General features: G+C 38.0%; 1 protein-coding gene and 1 long non-coding RNA gene across 2 annotated transcripts; both read left to right on the forward strand.

Moving 5' to 3' along the window:
- Window positions 1-590: 590 nt before the first annotated feature.
- LOC123879605 lies at window positions 591-11,068 on the forward strand. Its single transcript, XM_045927396.1, has 9 exons — window positions 591-915; window positions 2,607-2,781; window positions 4,364-4,456; window positions 4,785-4,919; window positions 6,886-7,302; window positions 7,848-7,960; window positions 8,505-8,560; window positions 9,582-9,694; window positions 10,666-11,068. The coding sequence occupies exons 1-9, from the start codon at window positions 836-838 to the stop codon at window positions 10,936-10,938; spliced, it is 1,455 nt and encodes a 484-aa protein (XP_045783352.1). The 5' UTR covers window positions 591-835; the 3' UTR covers window positions 10,939-11,068.
- Window positions 11,069-11,634: 566 nt separating this feature from the next.
- LOC123879612 lies at window positions 11,635-12,237 on the forward strand. Its single transcript, XR_006799041.1, has 2 exons — window positions 11,635-11,805; window positions 12,116-12,237. It is a non-coding gene; the product is annotated as an uncharacterized LOC123879612 (long non-coding RNA).
- The last annotated feature ends 3,437 nt before the right edge of the window (window positions 12,238-15,674 follow it).

Consider the following 15,674-nt stretch of genomic DNA (forward strand, 5'->3'; position numbering starts at 1 on the left):
ATAAATTTTATTTTTGGGTAAGTTATGTTTAGAACTTAATAAAGACTTTTTGACCTCCAAAATAGATTTGTTTTCTTTTTTGTAAAAATACCGTAACTATAATTTTTTTTCCTAAAAGAGTGAAAGAACCTTTAAAACAGAAAACTAAATTAAAACTCGTGATATTCGCAATAAATTACTATCACAGAGGCTTGTTGGGCACAGATGACAACTGTGCCAACCAAACAAAAAAAGTTAAACTATGACAGGCAAAAAAATGTGTTTTTGTCTTTATCACTAGAGCTTTTCCATACACTTACCTTGCTCTAACAAGGTATTATTATTTTGATGTCGAGTCCATCTTGATTCTTTGTCTGAGGTCTGAGGGTGGTCTAAGCTCTGAGACTTGAGTCAGCTGTCACCACAGACTAGTCTGTATGTGTCGTGGTGTGTCACTGTCTGTGGTCCATAGATTAGTCAATATATGTATATATTATGCTGTGGTCACCGACTTTAAAGAAGGGATATATCTAGGGCCGTCAAATAAATTTAAAAAAAAAAACAAAAGTGAAAAGTGAAAACTGGAAAACCCAATGTGAAAAATACTCTTGTCTTTGGTGAAAACCCGAAAACTGCAGTAAAATAAAACGTAGTGATTACATACTCTTTGCAGAAAAGAAGCACAATTCAGCACGGGCTACTTAACTTTGAAAAATCGGTGAAATAAGTGCATTTCTTTGTATTTTAATTTATTATTGTTTGCGTAAAGTAAAAAGTAATATATCTTTCAAAGTTTAATAGTAGTCACTTTCACTGCCGCGAAGGTTTTGGCCGGAGAAAGTAAAAATAATACAAAATGCGCTGTTGTGTGCCTTTCTGCAAAAATACTTCCACCAATGTGTCCACATCAGATACTAAGGGGATTAGTTTTCACGCGTGAGTTTAGCTATACTATAATCACACTTAGCTAATATTATAAAGGCGAAAGTTTGTATGTGTGTGTGTGTGTGTGTGTGTATGTTTGTTTGTTACTCCTTCACGCAAAAACCACTTGCCGGATTTGGCTGAAATTCAGAATGGAGATAGATAATATCCTGGATTAGCACATAGGCTACTTTTTATCCCGGAAAATCAAAGAGTTCCCACGGGATTTCAAAAAACCTAAATGCACGCGGGCGAAGTCGCGGGCATCGGCTAGTATAATATATAAAAATATATAAGTGTGTCTATCTGTCTGTCTGCTACTTTTTCACGGCCCAACAGTTACACCGATTCTCATGAAATTTGGTACGGAGTTAGCTTACATCCCGGTGAAGGACATATAGGCTACCTTTTATCTGGAAAACTCAAAAAGTTCCCACGGAATTCTTAAAGGCCCATCGGTGTAACCGATTTGTATGAAAGGTACCAAGGTAGCTTGCATCCATGTAATTGACATAGGCAACTTTTTATCCCGGAAAATTAAATAGTTCCCACGGGATCTTTAAAAACCTTAATCCAAGGGGACGAAGTCGCGGGCATCCACTAGTTCTATATATTTGTTATGACATGAATTCCTCCTACGCTGTGTACGAAACCCTTTGTAAATAGAAGGTTGAACTTGCATTTAGAACATATTTTTACCCAACTGCGGCAAAGCCAAAAGGAAGGGTTATGATTTTAGCAGTCTATGTATGTAATGTATGTGTGTATGTTTGTATCCAGATTCTGTGTGTTCCACCGTAGCGCCTAAACTACTGGGCCGATTTTGATGAATGAGGCGTCAATCGATTCACTGTAAAGGCCCGGGTGACATAGGCTATATTTTATACCAAAAAAATTGACCTAACGGATGTTACATGAAAAAAGTGGGGTTCTCCAAATTTTTTTTGTGCTATTGTATCGAGTGGGGTGTCAAATGAAAGAGGAGAAAATTCTGAGTTCATAAATATAAATGTACTACAACAATAAAATATACTAAGTGACAGAAAAACAATTTTACTATAATATTTAGTGTTTATCAAGACAATCGCAGTCAGGTTTTAGTTTTCAATTTTATCTTGTGTTGAGGAAGGGTCATAGGGTTATTGCCAGTAGTTACAAAAGTTTAAAAAATCCATTAAAACTATGCTCCCGGCAAAAGCATATTATATAATCGAAGATTATGTAAATGATAAAAAAGCATGGACTTAACTTGCTCCAGTAATGCGGGGCTGCAATTGCTTGTATAGTATCACACTAATATTATAAAGGAGAAAGTTTGTGTGTGTGTGTGTGTGAGTATGTTTGTTACTCCTTCACGCAAAAACTACAGGACGGATTGGGCTGAAATTTAGAATGGAGATAGATTATACCCTGGATTAGCACATAGGCTACTTTTTATCCCGAAAAATCAAAGAGTTCCCACGGGATTTCGAAAAACCTAAATCCACGCGGACGAAGTCACGGGCGTCAGCTAGTGGAATATAATTGTAAATTGAACAATTGAAAAGAACAACCGCCGAGTTTCTTGCTGGTTCTTCTCAGTAGGAACGGCATTCCGAAGCAGTGGTAAATTATTTGACGATTCTAAGTTAGAGCACTTGTAAAAGTTTATTTGAATAAAAATCTATTCTATTCTATTCTCTATCTTAAGTGGCAATTTCCAGTTTACCTAGTGAGGCGCATCTCCGTGCTGCTTGGCTTCAAGCTCTCTGCATACAAGACAGTCACCTGTTAGACTCTGCGATGGTCTGCTCGCAGCATTTTCTTGATGACGACATTCATGAAACAGAAAGTGGGTTAAAGCAGATTGGCACTGGTGCTATTCCTTCAATAGTGCAGGTAACTTCACAGTGTTATGTTACACTAGCTGATACCCGCGACTGCGTTCGCGTGGATGTAGGTTTTTAAAATTCCCGTGAGAACTCTTTGATTTTCCGGGTTAAAAAGTAGCCTATGTGCTAATCCAAGATATTATCTATCTCCATTCCGAATTTCAGCCAAATCCGTCCAGTGGTTTTTGCGTGAAGGAGTAACAAACATACACACACACACACATACACACACACACATACACACATACACACACACACATACACACATACACATACAAACTTTCGCCTTTATAATATTAGTGTGATGTTATATATTGTTAAGGGGCATGAGATGGGCCTGCCCGCGAAATTCAAATTTAATTTGGTTTTTCGCAATTTGTAAACTAATACGATAAAGTAGGCTTATGGTATTTTAATTGCGACAATGGCAGTATCATCCTCACAGGTTTGTATAAAAATCTTTACTTGAAAGGGTCTAGTTTAAGAAATTAATTCTAGTATTCTTCTATTCTCACAAATTAGTTGATACTAGAATTAATTTCTTAAGAAGTAAATCAAAGGTAGCTAAGCCAGATCATGTGTATATAGATCAGCAATGAGATGCTAAGATGATCTGAATATACTGTTTTTCTGACATATCTGTTGCATCATTGTATGAAACAGTAATACAGAAACACTATACATGGTGATAATTTAGTGGTTTTAGATCCAGGGCTATTGAACTACCCTTAAGCAATACTATCAACTAAAATTGTTTGTTTTGGAAAACTAAGCACTTTAATTATTTGATAAAAAAAATATTTCGACACAAACTCGAATCTGTGAGAAACATTAGTAGTAGGCGGCGAATACGCATGCGCTCTGAGTGCAGATGCCCGCGCCGCTCTGAGTGCCGGGGCCCGCGCCGCTCTCGGTGCAAGTGCCCGCGCCGCTCCGAGTGCAAGCGCCCGCGCCACTCCGAGACAAAGCGACCTACTACTACTGGTTCGCGAATTTTCCCAAACAATAATTTCTAGATCCAATTTTTTTTATTTTAATACTAGGGTTAATATAAATGGTCGAAATGGATAGTACTGCTTGAGGCAATTCACTTCGCCACGGCTCTCGAACCACTAAATTTTCACTGTGTATAGTACAAGAGAATGCCCTCAACTTCATCCTTTTTTTTTTTTTGATATTTCTAGGCTATCTGCAATCAGTCATTTGCCGACTATAATCAGATTGTATGAGTGCGTTGCGGGAACTTCATCCTTGTGGATTTAGATTTAGATCCCGTGGGAACTGTTTGATTTTCCGGGATAAAAAGTTGCCAATGTCAATAACAGAGATGTAAGCTACCTGGGTATCAAATATCAAACAAATCGGTCAAGCAGATGGTTCTTTAGGAATCCAGTGGGAACTCTTTGATTTTCCGGGATAAAAAGGAGCCTATGTCCCTCCCTGGCATATAAGCTGACCGTGTAACAAATTTCGTTAGAATCGGTTAAACTGTTGGGCTGTGAAAAGGTAGCAGACAGACAGACAGACACACTTTCGCATTTATAATATTAGTATGGATGGATAATATTAAGTATGGATTATATTTCCAGGTTTGCATGATATGCCTAGACACTGACAGCAAGCTGTTTCTAATGAGTGAACACAAATTGGAAGAAGCATATAAAATGTTAACTGGATATCCAGTAAGTTTTTGATTCATAATCTACAGATTTGCTTACACACGGGGCAGCGACATGTACAGCAAAGTTCGAATATTTTAATTATAGTAATACTAGCCGATGCCCGCGACTTCGCCCGCGTGGAGTTAGGTTTTTCCAAATCCCGTGGGAACTCTTTGATTTTCCGGGATAAAAAGTAGCCTATGTGCTAATCCTGAATATTATCTATCTCCATTCCAAATTTCAGCCAAATCCGTGCAGTAGTTTTTGCGTGAAAGAGTAACAAACACACACACACACACACACACACATACAAGACAAACTTTATAATACTAGTGTGATTTTGTTTCAGTTGTATGATCTAAGAAACCTAAAACAAACACTTTGCGGACAATGTGCTCAAAGACTGATAAACTTTAGTAGATTCAGAGACAAGAGCTTGAGAGCCCGTGCACTGATGATGGACTTAGTTGAAAAACATGAATTTGTGAGTAGTTAAAACATTACATTTTTATTTAAATTTATTTATTTATTCGTAATAATTTTACATGGATTTTACATTTTGTAGCTCGCCAAACTGGTAGGCCAGCTTGTTGGCGAGGTGGCGCTCTTAATTTTACGTAAATAACTTACTTAGTACTATATTTTTTTTAACTATCCATACACCTTCATCTATACTTATAATAAACTGTACTAAATATTCATTTAAACCTATAACTCGTGCGCATTAACATGGCACCTGGCTCGAAGGCAACCCTCCTCCCACTTCCCAGCGCGATGTCCCGCTCTCGCCGAGCCGCCGCGCCGTGCGAGACCAGTAGCGGAACGGCGAGAGCGGGGCATCGCGCGGGGGGTTGGGAGGAGGGATTGTTTTCGAGCCAGGTGCCATGTTAATGCGCACGGGTAATACCTACTTTACTAAGCAAACACAAATGAACACATTATTATAAAAATTGAAGAAAACACAAAAACACTAATTATTAATTTTATTATGATGCATGATACTCAGTTAGGGAGTCCCTAAGTAGGTGTTCCTTTACGAGGGCGGCACTGAAAATTTCGGGAATCAAGGAAGTGACACAACATTACTCTTTAAAAATGTATTTATTGCTTTTGCTCCGCGAAATTTGACACATTTTTCCATACGATGGAACCAATCATTGAAACAACCATTCCATTCGGAAGTTGGGGTCTCCAAAATGGCCGTTTTGTAGGCGTCCACAGCTTCTTCAGGTGATGAAAATCTCTGACCACGCAATGTATTCTTTATTTTAGGGAAAGTACAGAAATCATTAGGGCTTAGGTCGGGGCTGTACGGCGGATGGTCTAATAATTCTATGTTTTCTTGCTCTAAAAACTCTTTTGTTCTGTGCGCGGTGTGAGAACTCGCATTGTCGTGATGGAGGATGATGCGGCGGTTGCAGTTCTTTTTACGGAGTTCAGAAACGACCTGTGGCAAACAAATGCTAGCATACCATTCTGCATTAACCGTTCTTTGTCCCTCAAGAGGAATAGTCGCAACATGGCCGGTTTTGGAGACAAACGTGGCCACCATTTTTTTTGCAACACTTCGTGAAAGAACAATTTTTGTTGGCTGTAACTCATTTTCGAACACCCAAACTCGTGACTGGTTTTTTGTTTCGAGTTCGTACGCGTATATCCAGGATTCGTCACCTGATACGATGTTGTATACAGCATTTGAGGATCCTGCGTGGAATCTTTCGAGAGTTCTGGTGCACCAAGTAACGCGAGCCGCTTTTTGCTCTTCACAGAGCAAATGAGGTATCCATCGGGAAAACAACTTTTTTACACCTAATTGTTCATGCCAGATTATTTGTATTTGACTCATGCCAATGTCTAAAGTTGCCTGAATTTCGCGGTATGTCACATGTCGATCTTCCTCAATCAGCTTACGCACAGCATCAACGTTTTCTTGGGTGACTGCAGTTTTTGGACGACCTTGACGGGGATCATCACTGAGCTTGACACGTCCACGTTGAAATTCAGCAAACCAGCGATAAATTGTGGTTTTAGATGGGGCTTCATCACCAAATGCAGAAATCATCCGGTCGACACACTCTTTTTGTGTTAAACCACTTCGAAAGTCATAATAAATCATCGCTCTAGAATTTTCTCGAGTCAATTCCATTTTCTCAACGACTAAACAAGTTTGACAAGACCTTGTGGCAAAACCGAGAATCTTTTTCTAAATAAATAAATGGTATTCGATTTTTAAAACCTAGGAGTTTTCAATTAAAAAGATTTTAATATAATAGACATATAATAGACAGTGGAAATATTCCATTCCCGATACTTTCAGTGCAGCCTATGTATCCTCTTCTTAACTTATAATATTAAACTTAATAGTTTTTACCTTTGCCTTAAAACTTGTTTTTCCCCATATAATATCATTAATGATGCATTTATTCAATCATCAAAGTTATGCCCAACAGATAACAAGACAACATATAAAGATGATAAACCACACAAAGAACCAGCTAAACAGTGATCTTGTGGTGACAACGCTAGGACCTGACCACTGCGACTTGTACATACTGGACTCCTCAGACAAACAGACAGAATCAGAGCCAATCCAATATATTAGTGTGGTGAAGAATGAAGAAAGTTATGACTCGCCAGTTGATGAAGACATGGAAGTGGCAGAGGAAGATGACAATACTGCAGACAATGTCAAAGATGAGTTGGTTGGTAACAACAAAATTTTATCCGAAAGTGAGATATTGGAAACTAAAGTGTCTGAAATGCCAGATCCTTTAAAGTATGAAAGTGGTCCATTCCCAAGTTCTCTTTGTTCTGAGGAGTTTGTCAGTGAACATGCGTACATGCAACATATGCGCATGCATGACCAGGTGAGAGTCTACACTATTATAAGCGTCACTCAGAAAAGCAGGTGTTATTTAAATATTTTTAACCCCTGACCCAAAAAGAGGGTTGTTATAAGTTTGACGTGTGTATCTGTGGCATCGTAGCTTTTACCGATTTTAATTTAGTTTTTTTTTTGTTCAAAAGGTGTCTTGATCGAGAGTGTTCTTAGCTATAATCCAAGCAAATCGGTTCAGCCGTTTAAAAGTTATCAGCTCGTTTCTAGTTTCTGTAACCTTCACTTGTCGGGGGTGTTATAAATTTTTAATTTACACTTGTCTAGTTATTGAATTATTGGAATGTCCTCCCAAAACCTACCCGGACAAACACAGGTTGAACGCATAGAGGTTATCCGAGAGTTTTAATCTAAGAAAACCGCCCAAGTGCGAGTCAGACTCGCGTACCGAGGGTCCCGTATTCGTAATTAATTATCACCACAATAATATCATCTTTCAAATCTAACAAATCTGACAAACGAAAGGTGTACAATAGGACATACTTTGAATAAATGATTTTGAATTTGATTTGGCAGAAAGTTGGTGGGATCTTTGACTGTGAAGTGCCTCAAGACCGCAAACCTCATACAGCCATGAGCTCCTCACACTCTCCACGCCTCACTGATAACAAGTACAAAGAAGAAAAAAAGTCAGTATTGAGTATACCTACCAATACTATTTCACAATACAACATTTTTCAAAGTGCAGTAGAGACTCGATTATCCGGTCCTCAGTCATCCGGATTCGCGATTATCCGGACCGCCAGCCGACCTATGGTTTACGCCAAATGACAATCACCAAATATCTTAAATTAAATTAAATTCAAATTAAAATTCAAATTATTTTTATTCAATTAAACTTTTACAAGTGCTTTTGAATCGTCAAAATAATCTACCACTGGTTCGGAATGCTGTTCCTACCGAGAAGAATCAGTTAGAAACTCGGCGGTTGCTCTTTTCAAATGTACAATTTACAATAATATGCCATACTGTATACAAGCAATTGAAGCGCCTTGTATTGCTGGAGCGAGTCAAATCGAAGCTTTTTTGTCATTTACATAATCTTCGATTGTATAATAAGCTTTTTTCAGGAGCATTTTAATTTAATTAAAGATGATTAAGATTGCAATATTGTAATAATCAAAGAAAATATGTATCTAAGTAGACACACATACATTCCGATATGTTTTACAGGAAGGCCAGACGGAAGCAGGCCTCGAGCCCGTCCGCACACTCGCCTCCAAATGCAGGTCAGTGACCACTTCACTCAATACAGGGTTAAATAAAAATCTGTTTTAAAATGTACAGGTCTTTCATTTTTTTTTTTTATTTATTTAATCAAAAAATTTTAACAAGAATCTATAATATTATATCTCGCCAAACTGGTGTGCCAGTTACCCCATATGATACCCCACTTGGTATAGTTATCTTACTTTGAAAATTAAAACACATTTAGTTTTTTTTCTGTGATTTAACCACAAATTCACAGTTTTCGGATTTATTCCTTTACCTACTTGTGCTATGAGACCTACCTATCTGCCAAATTTCATGGTTCTAGGTCAACGGGAAGTAGGTACCCTACAGGTTTTCTTGAAAGACACGACGAACGGACGGACAGACAGACAGACAGAGAGACAGACAACAAAGTGATCCTATATGGGTTCCGTTTTTCCTTTTGAGGTACGGAACCCTAAAAGTAGACTATAGTTTTGAGAATTTGTGTTTTTTTATTCCATCCATCCATCCATCAGCCTGTATGCGTCCACAGCTGGACATAGGCCTTTCCAAGAGCGCGCCACCAAACACGGTCCTCCGCCTTCCTCATCCACCCGCTCCCCGCCACCTTCTTCAGGTCATTCGTTTCTGCTCCATACGTCATCACAGGCAGGACGCACTGATGAAGACCTTAGTCTAAGGCTTTGCGGTATCGACGATCGTTTTTTTTATTATTAGTGTTGTTTTGTTTATTTATTTACTTAGCACCGCCCACAGAGTTACACATTTAAACTATACATGTTATTCCGTATATTCTATGGCTCTTATGCAACTCCACTTACGGGCAATCACAGCGTGCATTAACATAAACATAAGTCGTACAGTAAAATATAAAATATAATATAATAGCTAACCTAAGGACTATGAAAAAATACCTAAGTTATAAATTTTAAAAAATATAATAAGATGGAGATTAAGTTAAAGTAAAGTAAAGTTAAACTAAGCTAAATTATCTAAATCATCTAAAATACAAAATATTATATTAAATTGTTACAGATACTCGAGGTGTAAAACACCAAGCTATAGGTCTGAAAGCCAGAGCGAGAATTGTGACCTTGCATGGGAATGGCCTGAATATATCGCAAATTGCCAGAGAAATGGGCTTATCTGTAAGTTATTTTTTTACCCGACTACGGCAAAGTCAAAAGGAAGGGGTATAATTTTAGCTGTCTATGTAGGTTTATATTTATGTGTGTTCCGCCATAGCGCCTTAACTGCTGAGCCGATTTCGATGAATGAGGTGTCAATCGATTTGTTATTATGATCCGGGTGACATAAGCTACATTTTATACAAAAAAGAGGAGCAGAAAAAAAAATTTACTTTACAAAGCCCTTTCAAATGATACCCCACTTGGTAATTGGTATAGTCTTTGAAAAATTAAATTAATTTAATACTAGCCGATGCCCGCGACTTCGCCCGCGTGGATTTAGGTTTTTCGAAATCCCGTGGGAACTCTTTGATTTTCCGGGATAAAAAGTAGCCTATGTGCTAATCCAGGATATTATCTATCTTCATTCCAAATTTCAGCCAAATCCGTCCAGTAGTTTTTGCGTGAAGGAGTAACAAACATACACACACACACACACACACACACACACACACACACACACACACACACACACACACACACACACACACACACACACACGCACACACACACACACACACACACACACACACACACACACACACACACACACACAAACTTTCGCCTTTATAATATTAGTGTGATGTGACTAGAGGATGCCCGCGACTTCGTCCACGTGGATTTAAAGATCCCATGGGAACTGTTTGCTTTTCTGGGATAAAAAGTAGCCTATGTCTGTCCCTGGGATATAAGCTAACCCTGTACCAAATTTCGTCAGAATCGGTTACATTGTTGGGCCGTGAAAAGGTAGACAGACAAACAGACACACTCTCGCATTTATAATATTAGTATGGATAAGATGGACAGACAGACAGACTATGAAGTGATTCTATAAGGATTCCTTTTTTCCTTCTGAGATACAGAACCCTAAAAAGAGAGTTTTATAATAACTTGTACAGATAGGGGGGGTAATGGCTTTCTTTACTTTCTAGAGGAACACGGTGAGTCGTTGGGTGAAGAGATTTGAAGCCGAAGGTACTCTGAAGGACCGTGAGAGACCTGGAAGGCCGCCTCTCATCACAGAGTCCCAACGAAATCTTATGGTCCACGAATATGAGACGAATGGTTTCATCCCAACTGAGCGTTTTGCATGTGAATTTGATACATCAGTAGTGACTATCCGGCGCGTACTCCATGCCGAAGGTTTGCGTCAAAGAAGAAGACCTGCCAGGAAACCAAGGAGACGAAAAAATAAAGAGAAATGATTACATTATGCTCGAGAATAGGGGTTTTTGACGTGACAACGTCTTATAATTCGATAGAGCCGGCTGCACGCACGAAATAACATGACTCATGCGGCGTTACCTCGCTCTGAGGCGTTCCATGTAAGGCTTGAAGTGCAAGCGAGAGCGCGGAACGAGCGACAAAGAAGCACAATCGGCCTTTGTTGTCACGTTCAACTATCGTCTGTAAACCGACTTTACAGACAACCAATTTTTTTTTTTTTAAAGAATATTAGCCATTTGAATCATGACTAACATTCCCCTTTCCCCTCCAACTAGGCGTAAAGCTTGTGCTAGGAGTGGGTACGACAATAGTGCAACGGGTGGGGTTTGAACCGCCGATCTATCGGATTTCAATCCGCTCCTATAACCGTTGACTGGTTGAGGCTTTTAAACTTATAGAATAAACATGGCTTAATTTTTTACCCGACTACGGCAAAGCCAAAAGGAAGGGTTATGATTTTAGCTTGTGTCTAGGTTCCGTAGCGCCTAAACTACTCGGCCGATTTTGATGAATGAGGTGTCAATTGATTCGTTGTAAAAGTCCTAGTGACAAAAATTTACTTACCAGATGTTATTTAAAAAAATGTGGGGGTTTCTAAATTTTTTTTTTGCTATTGTATCGAGTGGGATGTCAAATGAAAGAGGAGAAAATTCTGAGTTCATGAATATAAATCTACTACAACATTAAAATATACAAAGCGACAGAAAAACAATTTTAATATAATATTTCAGCGTTTATTAAGACGATCGCAGTCGGGTTTAGTTTTAAACTTTATGTTACTAACGTTATATTTTTATATGGTGTTACTTTTCCAAATAAGTGTACTTAGCATTGCCTAGGCTAAGGTTAGGGATGTTATGGATATATAATTTCGGATCCGGATATGGATATGGTTATTGGTAAAAAATAATATCGGTTTCGGTTACGGTTATGGATATTAAATTATTTCGGATTATCCGATAGTTTCGGTTACGGATATTAATTTTTTAAGGAACTGTAAAATGTGAACTGATGAAGGTGTTGCATTCCAGCGGAGTGCACAGTTAATTCGTACGAGTGTAGTATTTAGTTAGACTCCGCCCTATCCGAAACTATCCAAAACTTTTATTACGGATTCAGTTACGGTTACGGATATCCATAACAACACTAGCTAAGGTTGACACATTTCTTATTTGATCATGACCAACTTCAAAAATTGATGTATTTACGTACAAAATCTGTTTTGGCGGATTATAATAAATTAAGCTTGTGGTTTATGAAATAGAAAGTGACAAACAGTAATTTTGATTCAGTCTACTTTAACTACTAATTAGACCAGTGTTGCCAGTGGCAGATAGTCAATTGTAACACGAGACATCTCAAAATGTAACATTTTCACGAGAAAAGTAACATTTCCTTATTTTTCGTGGAAAATAAAAGTAATAAGGTACTCAGGTTAATATGGCACTTTATTATACAAAAATTTAAACAGTTTTCTTGTCCCATTAGTTAAGCTTAAAAAGAATCGTAATAATAATTGTTGATTGAATAAATTGACTGCTGATCCTGAAAAAGAAAAACAAATCAATATGTAAAATAATAATATACCAACGGATTTAGAAATGTCTTTGAATAGCTATAACTTATTTTTTTAATCAATTTATAATACAAGTGTAAATTAAAAATTTATATCACCCCAACAAGTGAAGGTTACATTAACTAGAAAAGAGCTGATAACTTTCAAACGGCTGAACCGATTTTCTTGGATTATAGCTAAGAACACTCTCGATCAAGCCACCTTTCAAACAAAAAAACTAAATTAAAATCGGTTCATTAGTTTGAGAGCTACGATGCCATACACAGATACACACGTCAAACTTATAACACCCCTCTTTTTGGATCGGGGGTTAAAAAGATTAAAATCGTCTTATATCGGGCGATCTGGCAACACAGGACTGTTTGAGTTTGAGAGGCTACGCACTAGGTGGACTTTGTCTGTGTAGCGTTTGATGGCGCGCGTGTGGTGCCTTTTTGGAGCGTTTTTTTTTTTTTTTTTGTCAAAAGTGGCTGGTTTTTGTGTTTCACTGGCGTTTTTGGTGCTAGAACCATGCTGGAACTAACTGGGAAGCGCTCTAAAGGGGCGCCGTGCGTATGTCGGCGAGCGCCGGCACAGACGATGTCCTTACTTATATAGTTTCCATAACTTAAAAATATCTTCAAACTTGACATTGGCTAATCTTTGTAAAGCCAGACGAGAGAATAAAAAAAAACGCACTAGGTAGGTACGCAGTGAAGAAAATTACGCGGGAATTTCAAATTCGTTTTGTTAACTGAACAATACTAGGTAGGTACCTAACTACTTACCTTGGTCTCAGCAAAGAGATCGATAGATTCGATAGCAAAACTCAAATTTTAGGTTACGCCGGCCGGTATCTACTCAGCTCGCTCTCATTCCTGTAAAGAAAACCGAAGTTACCTACAACAATAACTAAGTAGTAAATAGCTAAATGAACTTCTGGAAACTAATGTGACTTAATAATAAGATGACAGTCAATACAAAAACGAACTGCTTTCAGTTGCAAATACTATGACTTTGTTTTTGCATTACTGATTCCCTAATTAGTTAACTACTTACTTATTTACTTAAAACTACATTGTATACAACATTTACTTACCAAGCAAGTAGTGTTAGCAACACATATACACAGTCGATAAAGATAACGAACAAACCAATCACTTTCGAATTTTGACGAAATAAAGATACAATTTTTTTTTGTACTTAGATACCTAACTACCTACAATATCACTACCCCGCAACGAATAACTTTTTTTTTCTCTCGACTGGCTTTATACTGATTAGCCAATGTCAAGTTTGTAGTTATTTACAAGTTAGGAAAACTATATGTATAAGAATGGACTTCGTCTGTACCGGCGCCCGCCGACATACACGCGGCGCCCCTTTAGAGTGCTTCCCAGTCAGTTCCTTGGTCAGTTCCACCACCAATAAACACTAGCAGAACACAAAAACCGGCCACTTCTAACAAAAAAACACCCCAAAAAGTCACAACACGCGCGCCAGCAAACGCCACCACAGACGAAGTTCACGAATAACTTTATTAGCCAAAACTTGGCCAAAACAAAGTTGAGTCACAGAGAAAAACAAACAAAACACTTTTTTAATCACAGAGTAATTACAAAACAAAGTGAACTTAGACCAATAACTTAGAGAAAGTGAAATAAACTAACAAATGGGCCAATTACGACAAACGAAAACTGTTTTGGATGCGTTCCGTTTCACGATTATTTTTGGTTTGCTGGGAAAAATTTGAATATTTTTATGAAGTCCTAAAAGTAACGTAAAGTAACATTTTGAGTCGTGTAACATGGAGGAAACATGAGGGGGTCAAAAGTAACGTAAAATGTTACAAAAGTAACATTCTGGCAACGCTGAATTAGACAAGCCTTATCATTCTATGTCCATGTATGGAGATTCTACAAAATTGTGTCCAAACATTGCCTTTTTTTTCTCTCTGGCTTTACAAAGATTAGCCAATGTCAAGTTTGTAGTTATTTGTAACAAGTTAGTTAAACTATACAAGTATGGACCCCGTCTGTGCCGGCGCTCGCCGACATACGCACGGCACCCCCTTAGAGCGCTTTCCAGTCAGTTTTGTTTTAACAAAAAATACACTCCAAAAAGGCAGAGCACGCCCGCCAGCTAACACCAACACAGACGAAGTCCAACATTGCCTTTGGAAATTGGTTTGAAAAAGATTCAGTTAGTTTTTAGTCTGTGCCAGGATAAAATCAAATCAAAATTGTTTTATATTTGGCGGAGTAATCGCGTAACATAATTCTTTCCTTTTTTTGAAGTCGGTTAAAAAAAGGAGGAGTTGAGGTTTCCTACCTAACTATGGCTACCTACATCGAGATTTCTGAACCGATTTGTGTATTTATTTTTTTGTAATCGATAGAGAATCTTTGAGACACTGTCCCATAAAAAGTTTGGATTCCGACTCCTCAATCCTGATGCTGCAGGGGATGACCACCAAAACTAATGGAATTTAGAAGTCGGTTGTAAATTGATATTGGAGGTCTACTATGGCCAAAACCCTTCTCAATCTGAGAGAAGAGTGAAGACCCATGCTCTGTTGTGAGCCGGGAGTTGAGCATGATGATATTCCATACTTTCCATACTATAATATTATAAATGCGAAAGTGTGTCTGTCTGTCTGTCCATCTGTCTGTCTGTCTGTCTGCTACGTTTTCACGGCCCAACCACTGATCCGATTTTAATGAAAGGTACAGATTTTGGATACATCCCGGGGAAGGACATAGGCTACTTTTATCCCGGAAAGTCAAAGAGTTCCCACGGGATTTTAAAAAACCTACATCCACGCGAATGAAGTCGCGGGCATCAGCTAGTTTCTTATAAAGAACAAATCTTTGATCGAAGATTACGCAGTAATCTGTGGTAGTGTAATCATTATATTGTCTTTGACTTTGATTTTTTGACAAGAAAATTTCAAAGTGCTAGAACTCAGAGCCGTAAAACCTGTTTAAAAAATGATAAGAAAAAAATTGTCTGAGGGAGAAAAGTACCTATACCTATAATAACTTTCCTACAAACTTGACATTGGTCATTGGCTAATCTTTGTAAAGCCAAAAGTGTAAAGAAAAAAAAAAAAAACTTTCCTTGATTTTCAATGAATTTTCCAACTAGGTATTCTATTCT

Source organism: Maniola jurtina, chromosome 28 (assembly GCF_905333055.1).
Source record: "Maniola jurtina chromosome 28, ilManJurt1.1, whole genome shotgun sequence".
Classification (NCBI taxonomy): Eukaryota; Metazoa; Arthropoda; class Insecta; order Lepidoptera; family Nymphalidae; genus Maniola; species Maniola jurtina.